The 16557-nt window shown below is 34.3% G+C and overlaps 2 protein-coding genes and 1 long non-coding RNA gene across 4 annotated transcripts; all 3 read left to right on the top strand.

Moving 5' to 3' along the window:
• Positions 1-1172: 1172 nt before the first annotated feature.
• Positions 1173-10392, top strand: LOC142528044 (heat shock factor protein HSF8-like). Its single transcript, XM_075633088.1, has 2 exons — positions 1173-1625; positions 8882-10392. Exons 1-2 carry the CDS (start codon positions 1347-1349, stop codon positions 10187-10189), a joined length of 1587 nt encoding a protein of 528 aa, XP_075489203.1. The 5' UTR covers positions 1173-1346; the 3' UTR covers positions 10190-10392.
• Positions 2157-6479, top strand: LOC142528045 (uncharacterized). The gene is made up of 2 exons (XR_012815590.1): positions 2157-5185; positions 6086-6479. It is a non-coding gene; the product is annotated as an uncharacterized LOC142528045 (long non-coding RNA).
• A 1978-nt stretch (positions 10393-12370) lies between the features above and the next one.
• Positions 12371-15538, top strand: LOC142527684 (uncharacterized). Of its 2 annotated transcripts, none has more exons than XM_075632572.1 (4): positions 12371-12654; positions 13388-13733; positions 13880-14031; positions 14593-15538. In XM_075632572.1, exons 1-4 carry the CDS (start codon positions 12583-12585, stop codon positions 14881-14883), a joined length of 861 nt encoding a protein of 286 aa, XP_075488687.1. In that variant the 5' UTR covers positions 12371-12582; the 3' UTR covers positions 14884-15538. The 2 variants fall into 2 exon arrangements, with proteins under 2 accessions (XP_075488687.1, XP_075488686.1); XM_075632571.1 differs by having other exon boundaries at positions 12374-12654; positions 13865-14031.
• Positions 15539-16557: the final 1019 nt, after the last annotated feature.

Below are 16557 nucleotides of genomic sequence, written 5' to 3'. Positions count from 1 at the left end.
CTGGAAACCGGGATCCCTAGGCTAGGATTGAGTCTAGTCTGAGTCGTGGAGTCACGAGCATTGTCGACAGTTTGATATTGATTATGTTTCAGCTTTTGACATATACTGCTGTTATCTATCCATGCTTTTATGGTTATCATATGATTGCATGTTTCGTTGATTTATACTGGGATTATATTCTCACTGGAATTATCCGGCTGTTGTCTTGTTTGTATGTGTACATGACAACAGGTGGGACAGAATCAGGGTCCAAGAGATGAGGAGAGATCGTGATAGAGTGGAGACTTCGGACTTTGATGTATATAGGGTTTTGGCACTTGATAATTAGATGTTGAACCTTAGTTTTACTAATTTGTAAACGGTACAGGATTTGTACTTTATTTTATATTGAGTTGTATATTAGTTTGATTTCACTACATTCCGCATTAAAATGAAAAAAATTTTATGACCCTAATTACTTGATTAGCAAATTGATCCTGATGACGATTAAGAACTGATTAGCGTCCGGGTCCACACAAATATTTATACATATGAAAGAAGAAATTGCTCATTATAATAGGTATATAAAATACAAAGGTAACTCGAGCTTAAAAAAAGGGGTCAAAATCGGACCAAAATGATTGTAAAACAATTTCTAATTTTTATTATTATTATTATTTTTTATTTGACATTATATATAAAAAATCAATAAAATAGTAATAATTTATTAAGATGTTTAATAAATTTCATAAAAACTCTCAATTAGATGTTCGAGTTGGTTGAGTATACAAGAGTTTGATATCTCATACTAACATCTTCTCGGACGAGCTCATTTTAAAAAGCTTGCCAAATACGAGTTACCTGACTAGCATGGTTTAGAAACTAATACGTTCGTATGAGATTTACCCAGCGCACTGAAAGATAGCATCTGCGAATTTCCATACCATAAAAAAATAAAATAAATTCTCGTGAAATATTACATAGATATTAGTATAATTGCAAAATAATTAAATAAGAGGTGCGATCGAAATTGTTGCTGCACCCTATAAAAATACAATGCGATTTAGGATTTTATTTTTTTTTATCGCAGTTTTTCAAAAAAAAATTATACGGTGCAATTCGATTTGGAGGTTGGTTTTTAAAAATATTTGATTATCCGTAAATGTAAGATAAACTTTGACAACGACGTCGTCGTATCTACCACTGCAAGTTCTCAGCCCACGCAAATCTCTGCATTTCCTTTCCTATATAATAGGGTTTGTTTTCGAACTCCTCTCAAGAATTCCTTGAATAGTAGAAGAGTAGAACAGCTGAAATCCCGTCAATTTAGCATGTAATTATCAATTTATTTTGTGGGTTTCCGCAAAATGGTGGATTCTACTTCTCGGTCCTCTTCAATCGACGGAAAATCGGACGGTGATGGCCCTCCGTTGCCTGCTCCGATGAGCTCGATGAATGCTCCTCCTCCGTTCCTAGCGAAGACATATGAAATGGTCGATGACCCCACCACGGACAAGATCGTGTCATGGAGCAATATGAATAACAGTTTCGTGGTTTGGGACTCCGCAGAGTTTGCTAGAGAGTTGCTGCCTAAGTATTTCAAGCACAATAATTTCTCCAGCTTTGTTCGCCAACTCAATACATATGTATGATTCCTTGAAACCTGAGTTACTACTAGTTTTTGGGTCTCCATTTTTATATGTTTTGGTTGATTGGGTTTAATTGGTTTCTTGGAGTTTTTAGCCATTCAAGTGTAATTTCTTCTATTTAGCTTTGTTTGAATAATGTTTGTTATTGTTTTTGTTCATCTATTTTCGTGTGGTTATTTAGGTGATTGATTCTTCAATTATATTTTTGTCCCCCGATGGTGTATTTCTTGGCCATATTATTGGGTTTAATTTGATTCTTGGGAGTCTCTCTTTTGCCCCAGTTGATTGTTCAAGTGCAGTATTTCTTGGCTATGTTGTTGTTATTTGTTATAATATTCAACTCTCTTTCCCCAATTTAGGTGTTTAATAGCTCAATAATACATGGTAGCTGCTGCTGTAAAGTTTCAGGCTACTGTTTTCTTTGGACCGAAATTCGCGGTCGTCGCGGAACGGAACAGCAATTTCGGTGCTGTCGCGTGCATTGCAGAACGTTTTCTATAATTTTTTCAAAATTGTCCTAATATTTTTCAATTAAATTTTTTTGAAATTATATAATTACATCTATTTTTATTATAAAAGTACTCCGCGAGGATCATTCCGTGAAATGTCAACGAAACTGGAACAACAACCTATATGACGTTCTCCGCTACCGCGACGGCGAACCATGATAATACCTGTCTGTGGAAGACCCTATTGCGCTAGTTTTTTCCTTTTTGTGCAACTTTATTCGTTTCTTAGAGTTTCTTGGTTGATTTACGGTTGAGTATGTGTTGTTATTTATGTCATTTGCCTTGTGCCCTGCAAAACTCATTAACTTTAATGTTTATTTATTTAAGATGTTTGAGTTAACTTAGAGTGTGCAATCTATTGGGTAGCTGATTCGATGTTTTACTGTATGTTGGTGTCTGCTTATATTGGGTTAAATGCAATTTAACTTTTACAAAGGATGAATCGATTATGTGGTTTATGGGAGAATCTAGGAACATTGAGCTGCATTGTTATGTGAGAATATTTTCTGCATTGATTTTAATTAACTTGGACTGGAATTTGTGAACGTGAGTAGTGTTTCAGTTCCATCACCATGTGTGATGTTCAGCATATTATCAGTGTTTGAATGATATAATTCTAGAGTTATATCTTTTATGGTATAGATAATTCAGAAAGAACTAGGATTGCTATTTTTGATAAAAATGTTTCAGATAGTTAAATGTGAGTTCGACCAGATTTATTTGTCCTAGTTGTTTCCTAGGTGAATTTAGTATTACTTGGACTTTAAGGTCATGGAAACTAGCATCTCTATTTATGAGTGTGATATGAACGTAAGCATGTCTTTCCCATTTTTTTGTTTGTATTTTATTATAAATGTGAATCCATAAAAGAATGACAATATGAGCATGTAATTTTTAGTTCTATGTAGGTACCATAAAACCCTTTTGACTGTTTTTCAATGTTCCACTCTTGGATTACTTAGGTATCTACCCAACATTCCTGTCACGTGTGCAATATCCAGGACGTGTTCAGTCTATTTCCTCGAAATCATTCTTGGGGCACTGATTGAGACTAAATTTGTCTCACTTAGCCACAGGAAAATCTGTTGGTTTACAGTCCTCTATCCCATATTGCTGGAGAACTTTCTCGATATAGCCTTTCTGTGATAGTCCAAGAATACTTCGAGAACGATCCCGATGTATCTAAATATCCAGTACAAAAGATGCATCACTAAGATCTTTCATCTCAAAATTCTTAACTATATAAATCTCTTGGTTTAATGCAATAGAATTATATCATTCATAACGAGTAGAACGTCATCAACGTATAAAACCAGAAAAATATATTTGCTCCCACTGAACTTATGGTATACACAATCATCGACCAAATTATATCAAAACCAAACGAGCTGATGTCTTGATGAAACTTAAAATACCATCAATATCACCATTGAGAAACACAGTCTTTACATCTATCTAATGTAACTCAATATCGTAATGTGCTATCAAAGCAATTATAATTCTTAAAAAGTTTTTCGAAGTATTTGAAGATAAAGTTTCTTTATTATCAATGTATTATTTCCAAGGTTGTAAATGGCGGGAGGCGGTGGCGGGGCGGTCGGTGACCACCTACCGCTTCGGCCGCCTAGGTGGTGCCTAGGCGGTTGAATTTTTTAAGTAATTTTTTAAAGATAATCATGCAATACAATCACAAATGGTCATCATTTTTTTTATGTAAAATATGCAATTAAATAATGTTTAAGCACAAAGAAGTTTCATACAATATAATATCATCTAGATAATGTGCAATTAATAAAGATTCATCATCATATTAATGTTATTATGCTAACAAAGTAATATAATTACTTTTACCAAAAAACTAAGTTTAAATTTCAAAGTTTCAATCAATTATCCATCATTAGAACAAGTAGTAGACTAAACATAACTAATTTTCTAAATCATCTAGATATGCACCATCTACTACATCCATGATCCTCTAATTATCGGACTCAAATTCAACATATTCTTCATTCTCCTCCGATGTATCTAAATATTCGTCAAGTTCTCTAATGGGGATGTTCCTTGCACTCTTCCTAGAGTTTTGATATTTAAAATTAGTTGACTTTGACTAGGTTTTTAAAATTGTTGACTACAGCTTAAAAATCTTGAATGCCTGCCTCGCCCGCCTGCTAGCCGCCTCGCCCGTCTGCTCGCCACCTCGACACGCCTCCCCAACGCCGTATAGCTTGGGCGCCTAAAACACCTGCCTCATGCATAGGCGGTGCGGTCGAGGGCCACCTGCCACCTAGGCGGCCTCTTCGACCGCCATTTAGAACACTGATTCTTTCTGTGTAAAGCCTTTGCACAAGACGAGCTTTAAATCTTTCCACATTGCCTTTCAAATCCCTCTTGATTTTAAAAATCCATTTGCAACCAATGGGCTTCACACCTTTAGGCAATGGGACAATTGTCTTTCATGGAATTTATCTCCTCATTCATGACATCAATTCACTTTGGAGAGTTGGAACTTTCCATTGCTTGACGGAAATTGATAAGATCATCCTCGATCATTCCAATGTCTACCTCATGTTCTTGAAAAAATACAATATAATCATTTGACACTGCATTTCTCCGCTCTGTGGTGAATTTTCTTAATGACATACGTTATGGAGATGCTTGAGTTTATTCATCTGGAATGAGAGGATCTCCAATATTTTCTTGGTGCGTTGTGTCTTGGTCTAGGTCAGGAATATGATCCTAATCGATGTCCAAAACACCTGTGAGAATGTCATTACATTCATTTTCAAAGACAATATCCTTAACTGTATCTCTCCCTGCAAACTCAGCATCCTTAAATAATCGGGCATTTCCTAATTCGAAAATCGACTTACTTATGAGATCATAAAACTTGTACCCCTTGATCTTTCAGAGTATCCAATAAAATAACAACTAACTGTCCTCGAGTTCAGTTTCTTTTTATTAGGCTTATATGGCCTTGCCTCAGCTAGACATCCCAAAACATGCAAATGCTTGAGACAAAGTTTTTTGCCTATCTTAAGTTCATATAGTGTTCTAAATGGCGGTCAAGGCGGCCGTGTAGGCGGTGCGGTCGAGCGCCTAGGCGGTAGGCGGCCCTCGACCGCACCGCCTACGCATGAGGCGGGTGTTTTAGGCGGCCCTAAGCTATACGACGTTGGGGAGGCGGGTTGAGACGGTGAGCTGGCGGGCGAGGAGGCGCGCAGTCAAGATTTTTAAGTTCTAGTCAACAAATTTTAAAAACCTAGTCAAAGTCAACAAATTTTAAAAACCTATCCTCTCAAGCTAGTGAAGCTCAAGGTTGGCTTGTTGATGATGGTGATGAGGATGAGGTCGAGCCGGGTTCTGGACTTACTTGGAAAATGGTAGCGGAGGCCTTGGGAGCGGATGAAGAGCTACAACCAAGGAGGAGTGCAAGGAACATCCCCATTAGAGAACTTGACGAATATTTAGATACATCGGAGGAGGAGAATGAAGAAGATGTTGATTTTGAGCCCGATGATGAGAGGATCATGGATGTAGTAGATGGTGTATATGTAGATGATTTGGAAGATTAGTTATGTTTAGTCTACTACTTGTTCTAATGATGGATAATGGATTTACACTTTGAACTTTAAACTTAGTTTTTTGGTAAAAGAGCATAGTAGCATTAATATGTTGATGAATCTTTATTAATTATCTTGTTAGTTTGAATTTATATATTTATTTGCACATTATCTAGCTGATATTATATTGTATGAAGTATATTTGTGCTTAAACATTATTTAATTACACATCTTACATAAAAAATGATAACTATTTGTGATTATATTGCATGATTGTATATGAATATCTATAAAAAATTACTTAAAAAAATTCAACCGCCTAGAAGGCCGAGGTGGTAGACCGCCCTGCCACCGCATGCCGCCATTTACAACCTGGAGTTCATAAGAGGTTTTGGTCGTTGTTTTAGTTGGAACCATGTTAAAGATATACGTTGCTGGCTTTAGTGCTTCTCCCCAGAGTGATTCTGGTCAGGTAAATGACTAATCATATTCTTATCATGTCCTTAAGTGTTTTGTTTCGTTTTTCAGCAACACCGACCCGACATAGTATACTGTGAGATGATACCGCAGTCCTCTAGGAATCTTGCAAAAGATCGTGGACTGTTCAATGTAATTGGCATATCTACCATAATAATCATTTCTAGGTCTAATATGACGCTTTTAATCTTTAAGCCGGGTTGATTTTCAACTTCAACTTTAACTTTTGAACACATCCAATTACTATGTCTTTTCATGAATGAGATAAATAAAGTCATACCTGGAAAAATTGTATGTGGAAGTTATGAATTACTGTGGACCATTCCATGAAGCCGAAGGGAATGGTCCACAAATATCAATATGTATAAGTTCTAAGACGTCTGAACTCCTGTTGGATTCAAATATCTTTTTGTTGGTTTGTTTGTCTTTTATACAATTAACATAATTATTAAAATCTGTGTAATCTAAAGGCTCGAGAATTTTGTCTGTCATCTACGTATTCTCTTTTTGGAGATATGACCTAGTTTTTTGTGCCATAAAACAGTTGAATTCTCACTGATTAGTTTTTTTTAGTGCATCTACTGATTTGTTGTAATTCATTAAATGAAACAATAATATTCAATAAATAAAGATTATTGTATCCTAATAAAGACACAAAACCAACCAATATGAATCATTAAACAAATTGAATATTCATTTTCCAAAAGAACAAGAATAACCGAATTTGTCCAATATAGAAATGAAAATCAAATTCTGTCTAAAAACACGGTACAACAAATGTTTCAAATAGATTCAAATAAATTCCAATCTTTAACAATAATCTAAATTATCTTATTGCCTCAACTTCAATTTTGTTGTCATCACCAACATAGAGAGTTTTCGGCAATCCGGCATAGACACCTTGATGTGAATTGTTGCACCAGAATCAATGTGTCACATGTGTCTAGACACTGAAGTTAAATTAACCTTAGAACAAACTATATTCAAAAGCATATCTTTCTTAGCACACCAAGCATGATAATTGGTGTATTGCTTCTTCATAAGCCCATAACTGCCAAAGAAGAAAAAACCAGGGCTTTGAGAATCACTTGGATTTTTCTGCTGTTTCTTTGGAGGCTGTGTATTTTCAGCTTCTTGTCATTCCTTTTCTTTCCTTTATCCTTCGAGACGGAGGCATATTGAACACTTTCTGTCTTGTCTTGCTTCAACCATTCCTCTTCCTGAACACGATGTGATATTTACTCATTCGGAGACCAAGTTTTTTGTTGACAGATGTAGCTTTCCTTAAACGAATTAAATTGTGTTGGAAGAGATATTAAAACCAGATGCTCCAACAAGTCCTTATAGAGGTCAAGCTTAAGTGCTTTCAGCCTTGAAACAAGATGAAACATTTCTATAGTATACTCCTGAATATTGCCTTTAGCCATGCACCTCATTGAAACTAAGCTTGTCAGGAGTATACCAATTTCAAATTTTTCACTGTTAGCAAACCTCTTTTCGAAGTCCTTGAGGAATTCTTTAGCCGTAGCAATATCTCTAGACATCGTGTCCCTGAAGGTTTCTAATTAACCCTTTTTCATGATCATCATACTCATGCAATTCAACTTCTCTTATCTTTCAAACTCCGTTTTCTTAACAGAGGCATTCTTATTAGTAATGATAGGAGGAGAGTCAACCTTTGTCTCAAGGTCCAAATCCATGACTCCGAAAACTATACACAAATTATTTTGCCATGATTTGAAATTCGAGCATTTTCTCATATGAATGAAATTAATGTTGGAACTAATATTCGCCGGAGTCAAATCTGAACAAAAAACAAAACCACAATATACATGTTCAATAATTGTCCATATAAAATAATCAATATTCAAATAATGTAAACCTCATAACAGGATATCGAGCACTCCATTAATATTCTATCTTTCGTCAGAACATTGAAGTGATATCATGTCGAGTATTCAGTCACTAATAAAAATTATCATGTCAAATACAACTTTCCATTCGGCCGATTTATTATTCACATGAAAACTGAACAACTATCACATGTTTACAGTTTACCACCACAAGTGCATATGTCATTATATTAAACATTGACATTCCTTTGGGCCGATCAACATTCATACAAATTACATACACAAAGAATGTTATATCTCAAAATAAATTAATCTCCACAAAAGATGTCACTTTGGCGAAATTTTATTTCCGTCAATCCTTTTTAAAATATATATATAACTTTATCATTATTTGAAAATTGATAATGTTATATAAACAATGTTTATCATTGTATTTTGATATTTCTGTTTTAACTCATCATAAAAACAGAAATTACATTTTTATCTCTACACATTAAAGGCCCACAACCTATCAGATATATTAAAACTCATTAACCAAAACTTTAATCGATCACTTTAATTTGAGCTCAACCTTAACAGAGAACCCATAATAGATAATCATTCATATATAAGCTTATACAATATAAAATTGATCCAACAATTTCTTCTTTCTTGCTGGGAGATACAGTAATATAATCATTGTTATTCTAACTACGGGATTAATTTTGAGTATTTGGCTTTTGGAAAATGCCTAAAGAATCTAGAATTTGTTTTGTTTCGTGGAAGTTCTCACCAGATATGGTACTCCCATTTCTTGGAAATTTTGTTTGTATTAGAAATTGCATGATATAGTTATAATTGAATTGGACAACCAGGGTTTTCGAAAGGTTGATCCAGACCGGTGGGAGTTTGCGAATGAGGGTTTCTTAAGAGGACAAAAGCATCTTCTTAAAGGGATTAGTCGTCGGAAACCCGCACATGGACAGACTCAGCAACAGCAACAACAACCACCAATTGTACAGAGTTCTTCTGTTGGAGCCTGTGTTGAGGTTGGTAAATTTGGGCTCGAAAAGGAAGTTGAGAGACTTAAAAGGGACAAGAATGTGTTGATGCAGGAGCTTGTCAGGTTGAGGCAGCAGCAACAAACCACAGATGGACAGTTACAAACAATGGTACAGCATCTTCAGGGTATGGAACAACGTCAACAACAGATGATGTCTTTCCTGGCGAAGGCTGTGAATAGCCCTGGATTTCTCGCACAGTTCATGCACCAGCAGAATGATAGTAATCGTCTTGTGACCGAAGGCAACAAAAAGAGAAGACTGAAGCCAGATGGCGTTTCAGATGACAGTTCCCTTGGCAGCTCCTTTGATCGTCAGATCATTAAGTATCAGCCTCTGATAAATGAGGCGGCAAATGCAATGCTTAAGCAAATCATAAAAATGGATTCTTCACATAAGCTAGAAACTTTCGGTAATGATTCGGATAGTTTCTTGATTGGTGATGGTTCATTACCATCTGATGAACTAGTCTCCAGAAACTCCCCTAACCGTGTGTCTGGGGTGACTCTTCGAGAGGTGCCCTCTACTTCAGAGCTGCCATTCATGTCATCAGGTTTTCCAGTTGAATCTTTTAGTTCTGGAGTAGTACCTGAGGTTCAATCAGCCTCCCTTAGCTTGCCTGCTGAAATTGTAAGTGATCAGCATTTGGAGACCAGTCCCATTATCCCTCCGCTGGCTGATACTGTAACGCCGGAGTTCTCTGAAATCGTACCAGAAATCAATGCTAATATCATGAGAATGGAAACAGAAAATTGTATTTTCTTGGATCCTAGTAACAAAATCACAATTCCCAGTGTTGGATTTTCTAGTGATCATCAAATGGAATGGGATGAAAACGAACTCCCTGAAGTTGGAGATCCTTTCTGGGAAACGTTTCTTCGAAGTCCAACTGCATTTCTGGCTGAGACTGACTTGAATTTGACGGATGAAACTCTTACTGCCAAGACTGATCCAGATTTAACAGAAGAAACTCTTTCTGGTAAGACTGATCCGATTGCGGAATGTGAAACTCTTGAGATAAGCAAGAGACAGCCATTGGAAAATGGCTGGGACAAATCTCAGAACATGGTGCAGCTCACCGAGCAGATGGAGCATCTTTCGTCCGATTCCAGTAGAGTTTGAAAAGGTTGGGTCTGTTAGTGAATGTGAACCTATAGTTTTGCGTGATTAATGAGCCTCGACTTCGCGATTGAACAGAGAAGATCTTGCAGTCTTATTTACTATTGCACTCTTTGCACATAGATGAAAGTTGCTTTGTTTAGATATATACCATTAAACTAAACTTGTTGGTTGAATAAAAGCAGTTTGGTGGCTCAATTTGATTATTATGGCCGTTATTTTATCTCATAATTAGCTGCTAACAATCATAACATTACGTCCAAATAAAAAAATAAAAAAATTTCATCATTTTCACCCCCAAAATATGCTATTGCCTGATGGCAATACTTTTATGGAGACATGATGCTTTTTTATTTATATATATAATAATATAAAAAATAAAATTATAAAAATAGAACGTTTTGTGGTCATAAAAAAAAATTTAGTTGTACACATGTTGCATGTGTTATTATTATTTTTAATTTGATCAAATAATATTAAAATATTTACATGAAATTATTTTTAATTTAGAAGAGTTGTTCGATTGAAAAGGAAACACCTAAATATTAAATTTCATAATTACCCTTTTTTATCCTACTAAAAACCTCCTCAAGTCGCTTCATATTTTTAATTTAGAAGAGTTTTCGATTAAAAAAGAAAGTTTTGTTTTTTTTCTATGTAAAATATGAAGCGACTTGATGAGGTTTTTAGTAGGATAAGAAGGGTAATTATGGAATTAAATATTTTGGTGTCTCACACTTAATAATATAGTATATATAATGTGTATATTTGATTTATGTATGCACAGTTAATTTACAATAATGATCATATTTATCAATCTTAATTAATTTTATTTTCTCTTTTAATTATATGTTATCATAATGTTTTTCATATTGTTAGGCTTCGACCGACGAGTGTTAAAAGGTAATTTATCGTAATTAGTTTTCTGATCAGTCAAGTTTGCGGATTGTCATTTGAATCATCCAGCTGAGAGATATTATCAAAACACCGAAACTCGCCAAAAAATTCAGTTTGGCTAAATTCAGTTTCAGTTTACTTCTTGTGTTTGCAATTTCACACATGAGTAAATATGCTAGAAATACAATAACAAGTTTTGTTAATATCAAAATCAAGATTGCGAATATGAAATATTTCAACACTCTTGCATCATTATTTTTTGTATCATTGTTCTTTGACTGTTTCTACACTGAATATATTAGTCTCAAAATATTTTTGATATTGTCATCATCTAAAACTTGATCTTATATAACGATCTTACGCTGGCCCTTTGTTTTCTGATCATAACATTTTTTTTTGTTTCTATTATATTAAAGAAATAAGCTATATTTTTGAAAAAATAAGTAAATGTTTGAATGTTAAAAAAGATTTTTTTAATGAGAAATACGAATCTTTTTTTGCTTAGGAAGAATGGTTATAAAAATGATTAAAAATATATATTAATAAGTGATATTTATTTTCTATCTATTATAATTTTAAAAACATCTATTAAGGTATTAAATTACTAAAATGATAAACACAAATTAAAATTGAATTAAAAAAGCAAAATACATTACCTTAAACTAATTAACTAATCTCTGTAAATAATTTTGTTAATCAAAAATACGAAAATATATATTTATGAACTATATTATAATTATATAAAATTATGTGATGTTAAAAGAGTAAAAAAAAGGTATCATAAAATCATTCCCCAAAAAAAGGTATCATAAAAATCAATAACAATGGGTCCACTTGGGAAGAAAATTGCGTCTACTTTCATTATTAAATTTTGGTAGTAAATTTATTATATTATTTATAAATTAAATAAAAAATTAAAGCAGTCTAATTAATATTAATAAATATTTAGAAGAAATATATACTATTTTTAGAATATATATTAAATTATGAGTATCTCTTTTGTGAGACGGTCTCACGAATCTTTATCTGTAAGACGCGTCAGTCCTACCGATATTCACAATAAAAAAGTAATATTATTAGCATAAAAAGTAATACATTTTTATGGATGACCCAAAAAAGAGATCTGTCTAACAAAATACGATCCGTGAGATCGTTTTCACACATGTTTTTATTTTAAATTATATATCCGTTCATTTATTTATTCGAGCGATTTCTACGTTATTTTTTTCGAAAATAAATTTGATTTTGTAATTAAATAATTATTGGTGGAAAAGGTAACATATTGGGTCGGACATATGGGTATTGGGTCGGGTATCAGTTTTGTGATTGAACCGGAGGATACGATAGATACTGAGTGGAGATTAGAAGTCGCCGGAATATGGACGCCCTACCCTCGCCACCGCCGTCACCAAACTCGCCCTTCTCTGTTTGATTTTCCGTTCAATTCGTCCTCTAACTTTCTCTCGAGCGTATAACTAGGGTTTGATTTTGTTAACAATATGGGTTCGGTGATGAGATTCGGATTGATTTTTCTTATCATCATCGAGTCTGCTCGGCATTTTTCAAGTTCTGTAAGTTAAAGCTTGATAGAATTCGGATAGATGTTCCAAATGAAAGTAGTTGTCTTATTGCAATTTTTAGTTATTTCAAGTCTGGGAATGTTAGTTTTATGATCATTTCATCTGTGCGTTATAAGCTGTCTCTCTTTGTCTGAAATTACAAGTGATCTTGATCAAACTTTTGGTTTCATCCCTACTCCTATTCCCGTTTCTCGGGATTGATTTTCTTGGTTAATTCGTTATATATATACATCTAACAATGCTTTGTTGTATAATGGTTTATCAGCTCTTTTATGATCTTTGGTGAAACTTGATACCGCGAGGGTATACTATTTTGACTTTGTTCTACATCTCTCGATTATGATTTAAGACAAGTTTCGATAGAAGCTGAAGATTATGAAAATATTTTATCAAGCTGGACAATTTTAAATGCTTATTGATAAACCACATTTTCTGACTTCTGATTGGGCTTCCATGAAAGAAGTCACTGTTTTGGTTTTAACAAAGATGGTGGTGGTTTAAAATTTATACAAAATGTGCTCTTAATAGTTTCCGGTTCAAGTATTTATGTGACCAACACTGGTACTCTAAATAAATCTAAACGTTATGTTATAGATAACGATTATTCATCAGCATGGAGTTTATCGTCAACTGAATGCGATGTCAAAATTTTCCTACTCATACATCGGTTTTGGTCACGTAATGATGGTTTATTTTCATTGACTCCAACAATTTACTTTCCCAGGAGCAGATATACAATCTGGAGCAATTTATCTCAGAGAAGTACTTCGAGAAATATGATAATTTGATAGATTCCAAGTTCAATAGCTTTATTGAAAATGAAATTCCACATGACTTGAGCAAAGCTCTTCAAGAGAATAACTATGCCACACCTGCATCATCAGTTCTACGCCAAAATGTTGTTGGTGAAGGTTCTCACCGTCGTCTGAACTCATATTTAAGATTCAGAGTGCGGCCTGAATTCGAATCCAACCTGACCAGGCAGTCTTGTGTAGTAGTACTTATTGAAAGACTGCCGTCTGGTGTCTTTGCTGATCCTTTTGAGCTGCAGCATCTTGTCCAGCGTGGTGGTAGGCAACTATCTAAACCCGTCGTAAATAGTAAATTTTATCGTTGTCTCTTACATTAAGCTTTTTAAAGCAATTACGGAGAGGTTGTGTATATCTCGTGAGGTTTAGTGAGTTCATGTAATTTGTCACAGTATTCACTGGTGCAGCCGTCTTTGGTGATACAAATTTGGAACTGCCATCTTTTCAGTCAAACAGATCAGTTGTTGAAATCCATATCGATGTTGCTTCCAAAGTGTTTTCCAGGAACAATAATGAATTGGAGGTGGACCTTGAGGTTCCATTGCATGCACGGTATCAAGTAAGGCGTTTAATTTTTTTTAAAAAAGCTAGTTTTCAAAATTATCTAGTGTACATGATAACAATCCCCTGATAAGCATCTTAGGCAATAGCCAGCAGCATTGTACCACAACGGATGAATTGCATAAAATTCCTTCCCCATTTGAACTCTGATGTGATAGACAAATAATCCCTTTGAAAAATAAAATCTCCTGTCTTCTTATTGTTACTGAATTACATACATTTTCGACTAAATAGTAAATATCTTTTAAAAGTATTAATACATCAGTTTTCATTGTATGTCCCTCCTTTTGCATTAAAAAGAATATTGAGATTTGAGGGAAGACTCCATTTCTAAGTTCTCATTTTTCTATGCACTATTTGATTCTTGACAAATGGGGGGGTTGTTAAATTCTCCATATGGAAATATGTCAACTTAGTTTGGAACAATTTTAGATGTGTGGCCCGTGTAACGTCTATTTTTATGATCATGTAATATTCAAACTTCTAATCTTCTAACCCAAATCTTTTGTGTGTGTGTTTCTTTTCCTTTTGCTTTTGGCTGGCTTTTCTGGGTTTAAAGCCTCTAGGACCTGGTTTTTCGAGGGTTGAATTTGGACAACCTCATGTATTCATGTGCTGCAGCACGGAAAGAAATGCACAAAGTAGGAGCTGCTCAATCATACCAACAGACAGTAGTGTTGATTGTAATAGTACTCCTCTTGTGTGGGATATACCCTGTGGAATCAGGGAGCACGCCAGGTTTGTATCAATAGTTACATTTGTTTCTGCTGTTGTGGCCGTTCTATTTATAGTATTGGCATCTGTACGTTACTCTGATAACTCGGTCTCTGATAAATTGAAATATTCGTAATGTGTTTCTTGATGTTTTGCTTTGTCAATTATAAGAAGATCTCAACATGTAAATCTGCACATGGCGCAGAATGTGGAGATTTTTTTGTCCCTGAGGTTTGATGATAGTATCTCTGATATAGTGATATTCCAGTTGCCTTTCAGCCTTAAAAATTCTGATAATTTTTTGATAAGGTTTGTAAAGATGCCTGCATTGGAATTTTGTATAGCTGCAGCACTCGATCGGTAATGTTTTCCTCCTTACATGACATTATTGCTCCTCAAAGATCAATGGTATAACTTATAGGTTGATCTAATATATACTCGGTTTCTGGATTACTTACATATTTTGCTCAGCAAATTTGCATAGTGGCGTGCATGCCAAGATCTAGAGAACCATTTTTCATTTCATTTGATGCATACGACACCAATGAATTCTTGCAAAGCCCAACAGTTTTCAGATTTGTTCATCCAAATCGGAGAAATATGGAATTAAGCCGGAAAATTGAACCGGAATGGCTGTTAAGCATACATACGATCTTGATATGAGCTTTAGTCGATGCAATTAAGCGAGTGCACTCATCAATTTGCCTGCACAGAAACACAGCTTTAGTTTAGTATAACATGTTTGAAAAATATCAGGTAGCTTACTTTCAAGCAGAAAATAGGCCGTATAATTGTTTTATAAGGTCATGGTAGTGGCCATTCAAAATTGATACAAAAGGGACAAATACCCCGATATCTGTTCTTTCTTGGTAGCTATAAAGTTGAGAGCTTGAAATAGGGGTGGTTAGAATTTTTTGAACAATGAGCTAATTGATCCGATAAAAAAATAAAATAAATTAAATATTTAAAATTTTAAATATAATAAAAAAAAGTATAATCCAAGATCACTTAAAAAATTTAACGTTAACTATAAATATTGCACAATGACATGAACAAAGTATAAACTAATGAAGATGTGTCTTGCGGTTTTTCATAAAATAAAACATATCAATTATTGAATTAATGTCGATATTTGCTGTAAACTCTATTTCAATGTAGACAATCATAGAAATTGGTCAGAACTCTTCTTCCATCTTATTGACGGCGGAAAATTTTCAATACAACCCATTTATTTTATGTAACAAGAGGGGTGGATCGACCGACGGACTGATCTAGTTTTGGCAGCTCTAATTATCGAATTAGATAGGGTGGTCGACTCGCTATTTCAACAGGTCGGAAAATTGTCAACCCAACCCGTTTATTTTATGTGACGAGGTGGGTGGCCGGACGAATTCAACCCATTTTTACGACTGTGAAAGTATATTTTTTTTATTTAAACACTCTAAGTTATTCATTAGTAGTGCTCAATTTCTCTCAAATTATACTCAATAATTGGTGATTTGTACTATAAATATTCTCATTAATGTCAAATTTATGGAGGTTGGATATCTAGTATCCCAAAATCAAAGTACTACTCATTAAAGGTACACGATTTCACCCAAGTTGTACTAAGATATCGATGATTCCTACCTAAATATTTTATTAGTGATAAATTTCTAGAGGTTTCCTGGTTAGCATGTTCATATTTAAATACTTAATTTACTCATTAAAAGTGTTGGATTTCACCAAATTGTACTTGAAATCTCGAATATTGGTGGTTAATGCCATAAATATTTTCGCTAGTGCTAAATTTATGGAAGTTGGACAGTTC

Source organism: Primulina tabacum, chromosome 15 (assembly GCF_025594145.1).
Source record: "Primulina tabacum isolate GXHZ01 chromosome 15, ASM2559414v2, whole genome shotgun sequence".
In the NCBI taxonomy this organism is placed as follows: Eukaryota; Viridiplantae; Streptophyta; class Magnoliopsida; order Lamiales; family Gesneriaceae; genus Primulina; species Primulina tabacum.
The sequence above is the reverse complement of the archived record's forward strand: the minus strand, read 5'-3'. Positions and strand labels throughout refer to the sequence as shown.